The sequence below is a fragment of the Agrilus planipennis genome, unplaced genomic scaffold, assembly GCF_000699045.2.
Source record: "Agrilus planipennis isolate EAB-ADULT unplaced genomic scaffold, Apla_2.0 scaffold345, whole genome shotgun sequence".
Classification (NCBI taxonomy): domain Eukaryota; kingdom Metazoa; phylum Arthropoda; class Insecta; order Coleoptera; family Buprestidae; genus Agrilus; species Agrilus planipennis.
Window position 1 is genome coordinate 37,818 of NW_020439046.1, and position 15,942 is coordinate 53,759.

A 15,942-nucleotide genomic window follows, 5' to 3' on the forward strand; every position below is an offset into this window, starting at 1 on the left:
TAATTAATTATATTTATAAAATATCCCTAAACATATCTGCAAGTTTACATTTGTCATCAAGAATCATAAAAATTTGCGGATGATAAGAGAATCATGTACCCACACCATTAGGTTTATACCAAAAACTTGTCATATTTATTTTTCCAAACGGAACAAGATGAAGGTGATAATAGTAAGTGCTTAAACGACAAAAAAAAACAAAAAATAAAAAATTTTTTGATGGTCAAATTTTTGTAGAGGACCAAATATTTTTTACTAGGCGTCATTTTTCATCAATGGGGTGGTTGCAAGAGCATATGAGTACCACAGCTTAAATCTACCTATTTCAATATTCCGTTCAAACTTTTTTTAATGTAAATTAATGTAAATAATCGCCAAGGAATTATTTAAGTTCGATCGCCTTTAATTAAGGAATGTTAATTGTAAAATTTGTAAATAATATAATTTGAACTACAGCGAGGAAGAAATAGAAAGAAAGAAGGGGGAATGAGAGAGTGAGAGAAAGAGTAAGAAAGAGGGTTACCTTTCGCTTTTGTTTTTTAATATGTTAAAATTGAATTGAATGATTCAACTAGAGAATTATTATATAATTTTCAACAAAAATTAATTATGTTAATTCGATCAGTACCACTAAACCGAGAAACTGACTGAATACTTAAAGAAAAATATTATATACACAACTTTTCACAAATACCTGAATGTAATGATCATTTGCTTTCATAACTGTTTTGTCAGTTTCTTTTAAAACCAGTAAAATTAGTATTTTAAATTTTAGTTAATATTGTTGGTCTGTGTTTGTTTCTTCAACAACAAAAAAGATTTTGTTAACCACAAGACAGGCAATTGTTCCTTTTGGATGTCATAAAGTTATTTGTTAGACGTTTATTGCTCACAAGCATTGTTTTATGTAGCACAATAATGAATGTACACTTTCTAGATTATTGTAATAATTATTATTAAGATGGTTATTGTTACTGTAAGAAAAGTCCATCGTGTAAATATTATTCGACTTTTTAATGTTATTTTGTACTGAATGTAAATGAAAAGTATAAAGAAGTAGTGAGGGACGTTATCGGACCGAAAGGGCGAAAACGTCTCCAAAAGAGGCCATTTTTTATAGAATAGAAAATTTATTTTTACTCAACATAAACATAAAACTTACGAAAATACATTACAACAAACAAAATTCACTGTTTTGACTGCAATCTGTGATTAATGAGAAAAAATAAATTTTGGTAATTAACAGTTGTAAACACATTTAACTAAAAATACATCTTTGAAAATTACATTAACGTTGTTTCATTTAACCGCTAAGGTAATTTGCATCATTGTAAATCATCTTCATCATAAAGATCATCAAAATCTGTAAAGTAAGGAGTTGAGAGCATTTTATTTGCCAACCTCAATTTACCAATAAAAATATAGTGGGGCTTTGCAAATTCAAAATATTAGCCCAAGCTACACAAGACACTAATGTAGGACTAATTATCATAATGCTGAATAATTTGATAGAAATCAAAGTATTTCATCTATATTATGTGGATGTTTTTTTTTTGTATACTAGTATTAAAACACTAATCAACTGTAAGATCAACTTAGAATGAAATTTACAGTAAAAACTCGACAAAATAAATTAGTCACAAGTCACATTGCTAATTAATATAACAAACACTGTAGTGTTGTCACTTGCTACTTTTAGGTTGAGAGTAATATTAAAATGGTGATACTCATAAAATTATAAATAGTGCTTAATATCTCCTTTTAAGAAAAGCATCTCTGTATCTTGTGCATACTCTTATATGGTATGTTGTAAATTAATTATTTCCCATTTAATAAAATACAATAAAAAATAAAATATAGGATATTTACCGTTAAAAAAGTCTGCATGTACAGATTTCTCATTAGCAACTAAATCCATCAGCAAACCACTAGAGCCTCCTGCCTGTAAGTTATAATGATAAAAATATGTTAATAAAGCCACCATAATATTTAATTATTGATTGGAGTATATTTTTAAAAACAGTAGCTTAATGGTTATGTTTCAATTAAGTTTTGAGTAAACTTACCTCCTCTAAGTCCATATAAGGACCTGCTCCTTCAGGAAACATTTCATCTACTACAACTGCTGGTTTCATTTTATTTTCAGAGAATAAGATCAAAAATAAGGATTTTAAACGAAACAGATTTACACAATGTAAGGTTAAGATTGAGTTTTCGAAGTTGTTTGTTATCACAAAATGACAGTTAGTAAATCATTGATAAATCAACTCCATGTAGTCACTACTTCATTTTAAAAATACGTAGTAATAATTATTTCCAAATACAGAAATAAATACATTTTTAATTTTATCCATTAATTACCAAAAGATAATGTTTGCTAAAGAAAATAAATATGCTAAATTTTGATAATAAGTTTGAAGTAGGTAAAATGGATTAGGCTTATAATATAATTAAAAAGAATTTTAGAGATGTAGGGTACAGTAGTAATAATATAAGAAACGAGGCAGGGGTCATTTTGATAGAAAATGAGGAAAAGGCAGATAGGTGGAAAGAATATTTCGAGAACCTATACGTAGGCCATGAGTTATGATATATATTAGAGAAGGAAGATAGTGTCGAGATACATAAGCTTTCTTTTCCGCCGCTCCCACTGCCCATGTTTCGCACCCGTACAACGCCGCGCTCTAAACATACACCTTTAACAAACTTTCGATTTTCTAAATGTTCATAAAGATAGATTCTGTTTTTCATTCCGATGTTGTGGTACTTGCAGGACCATGTATTTTATTTTTGGATAATTTATTTTTATGGTGCAAGACTTCAGAACTCTCGGTATACTGTGCTATTACATAAATTAATTACAGTTGATTGTTGTGAAAATAGTAAATTAAAATTGTCAACCCGTTTTTGTCATAAATTTTCAAGAAGTCCATATATCAAAAACTATCAAGATTTCTGGCACATGGTTTTTGAAAAAAGTGATCTTTAACTTTATCACAGAATTGATATATTTAATGAAATAGAGTCTGTTCCATTAAAAACAACAAAGTTGGGTATCTGCCAGCAAAAACAGGACACCATGTACATTCATGGATAATTTTAGAAAATGCACAATNAATTTGACAGAATCGGTGACAATTAAATTAATATATAATTTTGAATGGAAAAGCGAAGGTGTATTCAAATGAATTAAATGACAATTTGTAAACTGATCTGCTCCAAGAAAATTAAAAAAAACGAGTTAGTCTGCATTAGACTATCAATTACATATAATGTAGGCTAAATTCTACTTATTTGCAGCTTATGCAAAATGATCTTCTGAACTAATGAATAATAATATAGAATAATCGATTTATTGCTTGATAGTAACAATTTGAATTACATTATAATTAAATACATGGTGGTAAAAGATAAAACTGTATATTTCACAATCGGCATCTTTCTTAACTCTGATAAAAACAGAGTTTATTTATACTATCTTTTACAACCTCATTATTGTTAATATCACAATATTTGAAATAACAACACTAACATACCCTATATAATTATTTCTTAATGCTTAAAAACTTGAATAATAATAAATAAGTAAAAAAACTACAATTAACTTGTCTGCTTTAATAAAATCACTTGCACGTTTAAGTGATTAAAAATTAATAAATACTGAATGATAGGAATAAAACGAAGTCTTTTTACTGAGTTTCTTATCGTATCGCTATCATTCTTTATCTTATGGAAAATAAACTTAATCTTAAATTAATTAGTAAAAGAAGGAAAGAAAAACCAAGTTTGGAGTAAAGCACAACTACCCATATTAGTTAAAACAAGATATTGTTTTCATGGGGATGTATTCAGCTTCTTTTTTGTTTTGGGAAAACCTAAAATCAATAATAAATTAAAAGTATATAAATCGAGAATAAAAATTTAATTTTAGTAAAAATATGAAATAATTTCTTAACGCAAATCCTCTACATAAAAACTTCACTCCTCAAAACTAATAAAAAACACTACGGTTTCCATAATTTTCTTTAATAACTTTTCGATACAAGTTTGTTTAGATTAACTTATATAACATTTGTGACTTTATCTATATGTATGTTTATTTGTAATTACATTTTGGTATATATTAAAACGGTGTTAAAATTCATTACAGTTTAAAGTAAATATTTATTAAATTCAAATGATCTACAGTAGAAATTGTAGATGAATGTTCATAGTTCCTGCTTTAAAAAAAATTGATAAGAAATTAAAGATTCCCTTTTAGATCAACAAATTGGTGGTCATTAATACAACACGAGTGTAGCAAAGCCAAAAAGTTAAAATAAGAAATTACGGTTTCTAAGCTCTGTAGCACATGGATGTAGTATTGGGTAAAGTAATAATAAACCACCGTTTTGTACCCCATTTCATATATTTTTATTCACAATTTTCCAGCTTTTACTACATCTTTCCAGTATAACATGAGACACAATTTTACTCACAGCCTAAATGTCACGTCGAAAAATTTATTCAAAAAATAAGAAACGAAATAAAAATCGTTCTTCTACATCAAAAGTATCTAATTAAAGTATTGAAATCCTTAATTACTTTTTTCTTATTTAGTAATCGTCTCATTTACTTTACAATCACAAATTTATACCATTTAGCACACTACCATAGACAATTATTTGGCAGAGGCCCTTCCTTCGAAACACAAGATGTTAGCTGCAAAAATTTGAAAATGCACCAAAGGCTCCATCCTCAACAACAAAAAAATTTCCTTCTTAGTATTCGACTCAAAACTTAAATATCCATTTACTTTATAGTCCTCAATTTATAATATATATATTGTGAGTAGTACTTTAGGCTACTTTATTTGAAATTTTAATGTGTTGCAACGAAAGTTTATAAATGTTTCAAGTCAAATACTTTTAATAATACATTTATTTAGAGCCTTTTAAGATAGTTTTACATTTCCATTTTGCCTTGTTTAATATTATGGCAGCAGTTTTCAACAACACAGTACCAAAAAGCCAATAGCATAAAAATGATTTTGAATGTTTATCAAAAGATGATTATAGAAAGGTAAAAAATATTATGAAGGGATTGGTGAAACAATGAACATCAAAAAACTGACAGGGGTAAGGCATATAAAAGCATTTTTTTAATTAACACAAAAATAATTATCAACAGTAGTGTCTACCTATTTATTTGTAATATATATCTATCTCTATGCAACAGTTTCACCGCTTTTGTTTTTTTTTACTAAAATGATTATTTGTGTTATCAAAAACTAACGACTACCAAAATGTTTAGTCACACAGACAGTAAAGCTATATCATCATTATCGCAAGAAAATGTTTGTTATTCCCTATTAAATTAACGCTTTTAATAAAAAATGAAATGTTGCAGAAAATTAACGTTAAGTAATTTAACCAATTAATTATTATTAGATACCACTATACAAAGTTTCCTATTTTCATTATCATTAAACTAATAAAATAGAATAAGGATCAATAAAAGCGTTAATAATACTAATTTTATATATTTAGAAATTTGAAAAATTGAACATAAAAAAAACAAATACAATTTAAGGAAGAGTTTACAAACGTACAACACAACGAAAAACGTTAAAAATAATGACTAAAAGCTGTTTTAAATTGTACCAAAGAAAAAATTAAATGAGACTAAACGTTTACGCCACTTTACACCACAAAAGATACCAAGCTAAATCTGACTTTAAAAACAAATACTTATGGAAAAGTGAAGTTTCTATTAAAACATTGTCAATATTATGCTCTAAACTACATTTAAACGCAAAGAAAAAAAAAAGGATCCCAATGAAAATTACTGGGTACAGTTTCTATTTATTATTATTTTAAAACAATTTATCCTAATAGATTCTTCATTTTCCTCACTACAATTTCGCTGGACATAAATACTGAAGGCATAATAACATTGTACCGCAATGCAAATACGTCTCAAGTTTGCAAATATATATATTTTTTCGGTAATAGCTTGAAAATTGTTGGTAGCATTTAAGTTTCACGTGGTGTAAAATGGCAAAAATACAGTATATATATTTTTTACGAACATCAATGTACCACGGAGCAGTTGTTAGACTCACATGGAAAGGTATCCCCGGGCTTGGGCACGTTTTCTTCCAATCAGGTAAGCCACAAGAACGATTATAACTAGAGCAGCTAGAGCACAACCCACTGCCAAAGGCACCACGTCCGAAGTACTTATGGGTTCGCAATCTTCAGCTAAAAAACAAACAGGAAAAAATGTAAGCAACTTTATTTTTTACGTATCTTTCTGGGATAAATTAAAATGTAATAAAATCTAGGTACTCCATATTAGTAGTAATCAAAATAGTAATAATAGAGAAAAGTAAAAATCCAGAATAATTTTTCCTGCAGTTTCTTTTGTTAGATACTGCCATGAATAATTTGACAGAATCGGTGACAATTAAATTAATATAGATTCCTTAGTGTATGTATGTAAATAGAAATATTGATATATGCAGAAGTTAATTCCAAAAATATATTTTTATGTATATGTATACCATACAAAACAGCTAATAAAATATTGAAAATTTTAAACGAGCACGAGTTTTGGCAGTGCTTTATAAACAATATTTTCAAAATAATATTACGTTATTTTTGAGAACACGCCAAAATGTAATCGATTAAAAAGTTCAGAAAAAATTTTCATGTTTGCTAATTAGCGAAAGTAGAATAAGAAGGATAGCGATCACTGGGACATTTTAAAAAATTAAATAAATACGAACTGTGATCTTTACACTGGAAGATAACAAGTTCGGTGACCTGAAATTTCACGTTAATATTATGAAGGTAAAACAAGATAAACTATCTATCAATAAAGCACATATAGTTAAACAAACGAATAGAAGATCATTAGTTTGTATATTTACAAATCAAAGAATTTTGTTCTTACACAGTAATAGTAAATTTTGATTACAGACTTACGTAAAACATTGCACTTTCATGCACATTTGTGGTAGTAATGAGATTAAAATAAATATAATTCCAACTTTTTGTTTAGGAAAATATTTACTGCTCAGCCTCGAACCTAATGAACTTTTAATTAAAGTTACGGTAAGTGATAATGCTTACCTGACTCAAACTCCTGGCTAGAGGAATTGTGGAAAGCCTGGAATTGAGTGTGCCAGATATGAAGATACCCAACTGTGACATTAGAGTTTTCAGTTAAATTGAGGGTTTGTTCCTTATCACATTTATAAGATTTTGACGAGCTTGTTGTGAAATGAGTGTGATTATAAATCAACACTATTGGTTCTGTTCCTGTAAGAAATAATAACGATAATCATATTTGAACAATATCCCTAAACACTAAAGTTCATATTAAATTAAAAACATTTTCATTGATTACTAATTAATATCTACTTATTTTGTTAATAAAAATGTTCAAGGATTAATTAGAATGGTTGTCAGCTAGTTCCATAAATTATTTGGCTTTGGTATATATATGCAATTTAATTGAATCTTTTCAATTATGCTATTAATAAAATTAACTTTTCGTTATGATGCTAAACTGCATATATTTACGAGTTTTCATTTAAAAAAAGTAAAATTTATTGGCTATTTAATTTTAGTAACACAATCACATTTGCGATATCACTTAGAGATACGTTTCTCTTCTCGTGTTACAAAGTGATACGTAATCAATTTGCAAGCTTTTCATGGAACTCTGATTCTTTAACTTTTGATACGGCTTTTCCATAATATAATATTTTGTTACATCGTTTTAAAACCCATGGAGTTTGTTCTCTTTGTTACAATAAATCCACTTCTGCCCCGACTTCTCGTGGAAGATATTAATTTTATTGTTTATAAGGGTGGTTATCTAACTAATTATATTTTTTTTTAAGATAGACACCCTACACAAGAGTTTTTCATCACCTTAGAAACAATATTGTAAATTGCAGAATCAATTTTTGTTTCTTCGTCGTTACATCACGATTACCTATATCTATATACCTATAAGATCAAAAATAGTGACACAATTCAAAATTTTTGAACGACTTTAAAGGATTCATAAAATTCTGAGAGGCTAATTAAATTTTTATGTGTAAACATCCACTGACTAATTCATTAATGAAAAACAAAAAAGAAATAAAAAATATATTCAAACAATAAAAAATAGTCGATTTTTACGGCACCTCAATGTACCTACAGAGGTGTAAATTACATTTCCTTCCTTGAAATATTCATTTATTATGAAAAAGTAACTTTGACGATTGCCTTTAACGGTTTCCGGAGGTTCATCACGTACTTTAATCTTATCACTGACTTGTATTTATACAAATAGCGAAACAGTGCATGCTTTATCTGAAAGCATGAATGCATGTGCGCAGTTTTTTTCTCGTAAACTAGTTCAAGCCGTTCAAATTCGACTCAGGGGCGAAGGATTCCGTACCATACTACTACTGTTAGAAATAATAGGTAATAATAAATAAAAAAAAAACACGAATTTCTCACAAACTATTAGTAACTAGTTGCATAAAGTTTAATTCCTGAAAGCGGAACTTCTAAAAAACTAACAAATGCATGTACACCTTTTTAAAGTTGACCCTTCAGTTCTCATATACCGAGAACAATTTTGTTAAAAATTAGGTAAATGTTTTTTTAATCGCCTACATATTCCCATAATATGTATTTATGAATTACATAACTTATGATCAGACACTTACCGTTGTAATCAGCAAAAGTGATTTTGGGGTTGATGTTTACTTTTATCTGCTTCACTTGGTACTTGTCTTTGGATTCTTCGAATTCAATGATCAAGGAGTTCTTGGTTGTATTGGTGGTATCATTTTTATAATACCACATCAACGTAAGCGTTTTATCATCTTCTTTACAGTCTCCTTCAACAGTGGCATTCGTAGGTACATTAACCAAACCCCTCGACGATTTATTATTTTCAGTGTAAGGAAATTCGATCTGAATTGCAGCCTTCAAAATGACGCAACTGGAATTGGTATCCCCGTAATGCATGGACCACAAACCAGTTGAAGGATCGCCGGGATTAGCTGGAGGAAACGGTGACGGTGAGGGCGCAGGAGGTACAGGTGTACTAGTAGGAGGGGGGGTAGGAGCAGCAGTGGTAGAAGTTTTAGTTGTAGGAGGAAGAGTGGTAGGAGTTTTAGTTGTAGGAGGAAGAGTGATAGGAGTTTTAGTTGTAGGAGGAAGAGTGGTAGGAGCTTTAGTTGTAGGAGCAAGAGTGGTAGGAGCATGAGTTGTTGGAACCGGAGTAGTCGAAGCATTGGTGGCAGGTGTAGGCTCAGGCTCAGGAGGTGGAGCTTTAACTGCTGTAATAAGACAATGAATTAGCCTTTACATCCTAAAGGATAATAAAATTAATTTTCAATTAATAAACAAGTGGAATTATCGTCGTGTTTAATGCAAGGTTACCTAAAACATTAAATTTTATTTTAGCAAGGTTTTGTTAGTTTCTGATCACGTGGTTTTATAAAATTCAATTTACACAGTAAGCGGCTCTTGTCTCAAAAATTGTACTATATCACGATTATGGAAACAAGGATTTCAAAAATTCTTTATATGTGGTCGCAGTCCACCACATGATGGGGGTAGAGGTCAGTTTAAAGAAATCCAAATTACTAGGAAGAGTGGTATTTTAACTATCCATTATAACTTAATTTTCTGAACAATCTTGGGGTCGTTATGGTTAACTGAAGTTATCTACTACTATCTCGATCTTATTTGATCTCATAAGCATGTGTTTTACCGTTTACAAATCAATTATGCATATATCAAAAATTACTATTTGTTTACATCAGACAAAGATACAACGAACTCGGGCAAAGTATTTTTAAAACAAGATGAGCTTCTCAACTATTGAACAGTAATAATAATAAAACACACAAATCAAAAGGAAACCACTGCAAAAACTACATCGTACCTATCACAAAATCATGTATCAACGCCCAGGTTGAATCCTAGGACCTAGAAGGAAGGATATTTCGAAATTCAACCCCAGCAAACGTTGTATGGGGCATTTTTGTTTGTAGTCAGATTTACTTGAAACTTGGTCTTAATGCTCCTTGATATAACATATTAAAAACCTATTTCGACATTTAATAACATTCTATACTTGAAGGGGTGAAAAGATTTATGCTTTGTGATACTGGTTGTAGCCAGTGTTCAATATGAATGCAGGTCTGTCTCACGCCCACTTTGCAGATATGAGATTTTGAAATACCTCAACCTTTTATCAGTTTCTTTTGCAATATTCAAATAATCATCTATTACATGAAATAGGCAAGTACATTTCTTATTTAACGAATTAGGCAAAATTTTGAAAAGTACATGGAGTAGGCAATAACACATAACGGCTTAACGTATGCACTGCATTCAAAAATAGGTATAACATCCTTAAAGTTAGTTATTTGTGTCAGAGGGACCATTTCCTTCATAAAATTAGCACATACTGCATAAATATATATATATGACATTATATATAGATAGATAGATATGTACTTTGCAGATAGTTTACGATTAACATTTCATAGGTATTACATTTAAACAGATAAATCTGCACATACACATTATTACCATTTAGAAAAAAGAAGACATTTGTTTTCTTATTACTTATATTATGAATTTAACTTCTAAAGCTATAAATTAATTTTCCAGGGATCACAGGGACCATTTAGTCTTCCATGTGATAATTTAAGTTAGCAGTTCTCAAAATTTTCGATATCCTCGAATTGAAAATTCAAAAACTATTACTTCTTACATAAGACAGCAAATATCTATTTCCATTCCATCCTTTTTAAGATGAAAAAATTAAAAACGTTTTTAAAAACCCAAAAACGGTGAGACTAATATTAGTTATTGAAAACCGATGATTCAGAATAACTATCAGGATTCCAGAAATCAAAGTCCTACTTGTTCTACTTTAATAAATAAAACGGAAAGAACTCTTTTTTAAATTATAACTTCATAAAGGTCATTTCACAGATAGAAATTAGGCGTAAACAAGATTATTAATCGTAAGAACTAAAACGTTTATAGCATTTCCCACTAGGACAATATATCTGCAGCGATTCTATTGTTATCATTTTTTACCTTCCATAAAATACTAAGTGTATAGAAGAAAATAACTGCTAAAGCCAAGCTAAAACAGAAAAAAATAGTCCAGAATTGGTTGAGGTTAGGCCAACTGTTATCAATCCGTATCACTGAAGATAAAGATTTTTAACACAGACAATGACTACAGCGTAATCAAAAATATATTACTATTAAAACATGCGTAACATATGTACTTCTGCCTAATGAACAGACTCTTGCTAACATATATAATATAGTATATTTTCAGAATTCGAATAAGTTTGTTTACTCGGAACTCACTCATTAGCATAAATATAGGAGACATTACAAAATGACGTACTAATAAACAAATTCGTTTTACGTCTAATGAAAGCCAAAGTATTTAATAAAAGCAAGCGAAATAATACAATAACTGTCAATTTCTAGAAAACGGTACACCCCCCAGGGAATACCGAAAGAGATTAAAGTACGTGTACTCACCAGTTTCTGCTGCTAAAACAGCTATTAACGAGGCAAAAATTACGTATTTCATTTTAAAATGTCCGTTTGAATATTAAAACAATAACACACGTTAATTATGCGACTAACAATTATCGTTGGAGTACTGCCGATGACGACCGAATGACTTACGACTTACCCAACTAAACCAAAAATGAAATTGGAAATGTAAATTATCTACCAGGAGGAATTATTACTGTTACGTTAGGTTAACTACTTTATCGGTTGATTCATACTAGGATTGTGTTTCTACTTACCCGCTTACAGATGGCTCAATCCTTCATTGTCATTTTAGTAAATGTTCATAGGCAACACAATAGTACGTAGAGGTATATGAAATTGCTTAAATTACGGAATAATGCGTATATACAGGGTGGCCCGTAAACAGTGGAAAAATTTTTTTATGTTTTTCTAACAGCGGAGTAGCGAGACTATCCAGAAAAATATATATTCTCTAATTATGTAAAAATTTATTGGTTTTCAAGAAATTAAAAATTAAGTCCACTTAATTTAAAGCTTGTGAAAGTAAAGTGCAAAATAGAAATGGAAAATTTTAATAAATGTACTGTAATCATTTATAAAGACACGTCTAATAGCTTTATTAGTTAAAAAGAAAGTAAAAGCTTTCTCCGTTTATGATCGCGCTNACTAGAATCACTAAATGCAAGAAACAGGATAAAGGGGGGACTGCTTATCGAATAGTTAACTTAAATAATAAATAGTGAAGCTAAACTATTAATTATATGATTCACGTAACTAATTAACTGTAATAAGAACAGTTATTACTGAGTAATGACTTCTATTTACATAACAGGCAAATAAATAATTTAATTTAATAATATATAAGTACCTTGCACTCGTACCAATCATTAAACTCATTAACACGGTATGTAACAGGACATACACGCCATTTTCTCTCACATATAACAAGTATAGTATTGTTCTTATTGTTTTAAAATGCATACGCAGCGGGGTATTTCACAAACAGACTAACGATATATTTGGTACCAACGTTCGGCTTCTGTATTTATTTTCTTTATCGGTTTAATCAAGCAGTGTTTAGATATACAGATATATTAAATCATTTCTCGGTCTATTTTGTTATTTTTAGAAGGACCGACTCATCTGATTTTTCATAAAAAGTAAAATCTCAATATTTAGTGGACGATTTCGTGTGTTAGAGCTTAGGTATAAAAGTGGTTTCAATTAAAAAGAACAGTGGAGTTATTAATATAGTAAAATGTAAAAAATCTCTGTTACCACACTCTTACTAAAAGTAGCATAATTTTCCCTGATTTGAAGGACAAAAGCGCAACTTTCCTTTCCAGGTAATAGATCGAATTTACTCACTAAGAAATGATTTTAAGATCCTTTGCAATTTTCATGCGGCAGATGTTAAAAAAAATTCTATAATAAACAGTAAATACGATTTCTTATTTGTTGCGCTTTCGTCGCTAAAATAAGGGAAAATCGAACTTTCAGGGCAGGGGTATGGTAAAAAATCGTATACGGGCATCTGGGAGAAAAACAGCACCCTCTTCCGGGGTTTTGCCACCGTACTTCCTTCCCTTGGTGCGTAATATACTTATTGTAATAAAAAACTTATAAACAGGGTTGTAACGAATATCCGCATCGACATCTGCAACTGCGGATGATCTGCAGGAATTTTAATATCCGATCCGCAAAGTTGAATTGTTTAAAATCCGCATCCTCATTTTGAGAAGGACATTTAACTGATATTTGTTGTGTTACAATGCTATAAGAGGAAACACGATATGTTGATAAACAGTCAACATTAGGCCGGACGGAAAGCGAATTTCTGCCGCCTATTTACCGATAGCAAAAGTAATCAATTTTAAAATGTTTGAGATATTTGAAAATAGACTAAGTTCTCAAAGTGTACGAAAATGAAAGGATCAAATTACATTAACAATTCTACTAATTGAGAGTGTATCTTTAGAGAAAAACGAAATATTCGTATCTTCATCCATGTCTTCACCTGCATCCGCTAAAGCATATCCGTTACAATCCTACCTAGGAATATGTATTAAAGGGTATAAAACACCATAGGTACTCCATTCCTGTGTATATCTAAAAAATGGTAAGTTATGCCATTTATGAATGTTTTTGTGCGATTGACATTACTTATTTTAAGTTGGTTATAAATGATTTTTTATTGAATTGCGATCTCATATCATCAATGATTAATTTATTCTTATAATTGTGTTGGTACGTTTCGGTTTTTATCTCACGATCAATCAGTAAAATGAAAATATAGAGAATGGTACCTACTGCAATTTGTAGGTGCATTTGTGCGCCTGACTGAATTTTTGAAGATGCAATTAGCCAAACGGTTCAACTTTCAAATCATTAATTTCTTTCGGTTGTATTATTTTCTAAAAAACCAATCTGTGTATTTTTGTTAGCTTTTGCTAAAAGGAATGTTACAACTAATAACTACAATGAACGTGCATAGTTACCCATTTTTAGATATACATTGGATTCGACGAACAAAAAATAATTAAAATATGAAAACGAGCATACTTTACTATTGTTTTCTTTGATTAAAATTCAAATGAAATAACACTCATGTTTACAATCATCACACATCAAAGGTATTGATGAGCTGGACGTTTAAATACCTTTTATTGTTTTTCACGATAACCATTGTTATTTTATGCATATAAGTGTATACATAGATACCTATATAAATATGTTTGTGGTGGTGATTGTTTTTGTGATGCCAAATTTTGGTGTGAAAACCATTCTATATTTGGCACTTTTCAAATTTCGTCATGAATGAATTGTTAAACATATTTGTGGCATTACATTTACTTTTGCGTACATTAGTAGCAGGCAATATACTTGGGAAACATTTTTTTAATATATAGTACGTACTTTGTGGTATTATTTACAACGCCGTTTTTTCTGAAGAAGTTTTAGACAAAATATTTGTAAATAGATTGTTGAAAGCAGTAGATTGTATAGTATGCATTTCAAGTGAAAATTTTGAATGTAGAAAGTGTAGATGCAGTTATATTATTTACATGTTTGTTTATATGTTGCAAAGGGATAATCTAAAGGATTGTTTACCCTTATTTTTTGAGATGAAATGTATAACATCAAAATATCCGATAAATGTTCAATGTTGATTACACATTGATTATATAAAATGATGAAAATTTTTGTAGTAGAGTAGAATAAGTACAGTGTCTGTATCAAGCAATATTTAAGCTTATAATATTATTATATACATCTTGACATCTATTTTATATTTGATATACACTTTTTTTGTAATAAAATTAACACGAATGGTAGTATGGAAGCATTTTATCAAAATATTTGCTTACCTATTGAAATTTGCGTCTTAGGAACTACTTTTATGAGTAATAAAAAGATTTTAATTTTATTCTTCTTAATTTTCAATAAATACCCTTCACTGATGGTTGCTTGAGATAGCCCGAAATATATTCCCCCACACATTCGCGTATCCGAGATAATTATTTATACTTGATATTGAGCCACGCAATAAATTAATATTCGCTAAAAGGGCAGTATGAAACTTTTGAGCTCGTAAAATAATATTCAGATTATTTTTTAATTAAAGGTAGAAACAGTAAGTAATCCTTAATTAAGGACCATCAATATTGAGCCGGTATCAATTAATTAAACAAATAAACGTGTTAGAAATACTCGTTAATGAAACAAATGAGCAGATTTAGAAAGGGTGCAGATGACGTAAGAACATTTTTCATAATGGAATGAATGGACAAAGGTTGAGAAATGTGACAGTAATGAATAAAAATTAATGATCGCCGATAAGTGACTTTTTGAGACATTTGAAGCAGCATTTTTTTTACAATAGGTAAGAAGTATTTTCACTATAAATTTGAGCATCAGCGTTTTTTTTCATAAATATACATCAGCCCCACAATTGGGTTTCAACGAATACAAATTTTTGGACTTTTTTGTATCCAATTATTCATGAGAGAACCCCCTGAATTCAGTATTTTTATTCTCCAATCAACTGTATTTAACTTTGTGAAGGAACTTTTGAGAGCAAAATAACTCAATCTTCCTCTTTGACAAGAACCTGACATTCTAATATTATTTCGACGATTGTCCGAAACGTTAAACGCGCATTTTTCATATCTTCAAAAAAATTAGTAGACGAGATTCACCGGTCTTGTATCGAAATCTCTTTTGAGAACTTCGTCAAGACATTTCCAAACCATGATATTCCTAGAGCAGCCGAACCTGGGTACCACAACTCATAAGCAGACTAACAACAACGACAACAACCATCAGCTGAACTGATCGCTAGCGTGTTGGGTTGAAATTATTCAAACTG

The 15,942-nt window shown here is 29.8% G+C and overlaps 2 protein-coding genes across 4 annotated transcripts; both read right to left on the reverse strand.

Annotated features, from left to right (window-relative positions):
- Positions 1-6: 6 nt before the first annotated feature.
- Positions 7-2,248, reverse strand: LOC108742602 (COP9 signalosome complex subunit 9). The gene is made up of 3 exons (XM_018477869.2): positions 2,067-2,248; positions 1,870-1,942; positions 7-1,363 (listed from the first exon to the last, which is right to left on the reverse strand). The coding sequence occupies exons 1-3, from the start codon at positions 2,133-2,135 to the stop codon at positions 1,326-1,328; spliced, it is 180 nt and encodes a 59-aa protein (XP_018333371.1). The 5' UTR covers positions 2,136-2,248; the 3' UTR covers positions 7-1,325.
- A 1,086-nt stretch (positions 2,249-3,334) lies between these two features.
- Positions 3,335-11,763, reverse strand: LOC108742610 (lysosome-associated membrane glycoprotein 1). 3 transcript variants are annotated; one of them, XM_025976879.1, is made up of 5 exons: positions 11,574-11,763; positions 8,714-9,328; positions 7,116-7,304; positions 6,104-6,242; positions 3,335-3,875 (listed from the first exon to the last, which is right to left on the reverse strand). In XM_025976879.1, the coding sequence occupies exons 1-5, from the start codon at positions 11,623-11,625 to the stop codon at positions 3,812-3,814; spliced, it is 1,059 nt and encodes a 352-aa protein (XP_025832664.1). In that variant the 5' UTR covers positions 11,626-11,763; the 3' UTR covers positions 3,335-3,811. The 3 variants fall into 3 exon arrangements, with proteins under 3 accessions (XP_025832664.1, XP_025832663.1, XP_025832665.1); XM_025976878.1 differs by having other exon boundaries at positions 8,714-9,331; positions 11,574-11,761; XM_025976880.1 differs by lacking the exon at positions 3,335-3,875 and adding an exon at positions 4,390-4,701 and having other exon boundaries at positions 8,714-9,331; positions 11,574-11,759.
- Positions 11,764-15,942: the final 4,179 nt, after the last annotated feature.

Bases quoted from the DNA above. Each gene is read 5' to 3' on its own strand.
- LOC108742602 (XM_018477869.2), bottom strand. From the start codon at position 2,135: ATGAAACCAGCAGTTGTAGTAGATGAAATGTTTCCTGAAGGAGCAGGT. The intron at 1,943-2,066 runs GTAAGTTTACTC...TATAACTTACAG, and splicing joins CTTATATGGACTTAGAGGAG to GCAGGAGGCTCTAGTGGTTT. The intron at 1,364-1,869 runs GTAAATATCCTA...CTTACTTTACAG, and splicing joins ACATGCAGACTTTTTTAACG to ATTTTGATGATCTTTATGAT.
- LOC108742610 (XM_025976878.1), bottom strand. From the start codon at position 11,625: ATGAAATACGTAATTTTTGCCTCGTTAATAGCTGTTTTAGCAGCAGAA. The intron at 7,305-8,713 runs GTAAGTGTCTGA...TATTTCTTACAG, and splicing joins CACTTTTGCTGATTACAACG to GAACAGAACCAATAGTGTTG. The intron at 6,243-7,115 runs GTAAGCATTATC...TTTGTTTTTTAG, and splicing joins TAGCCAGGAGTTTGAGTCAG to CTGAAGATTGCGAACCCATA.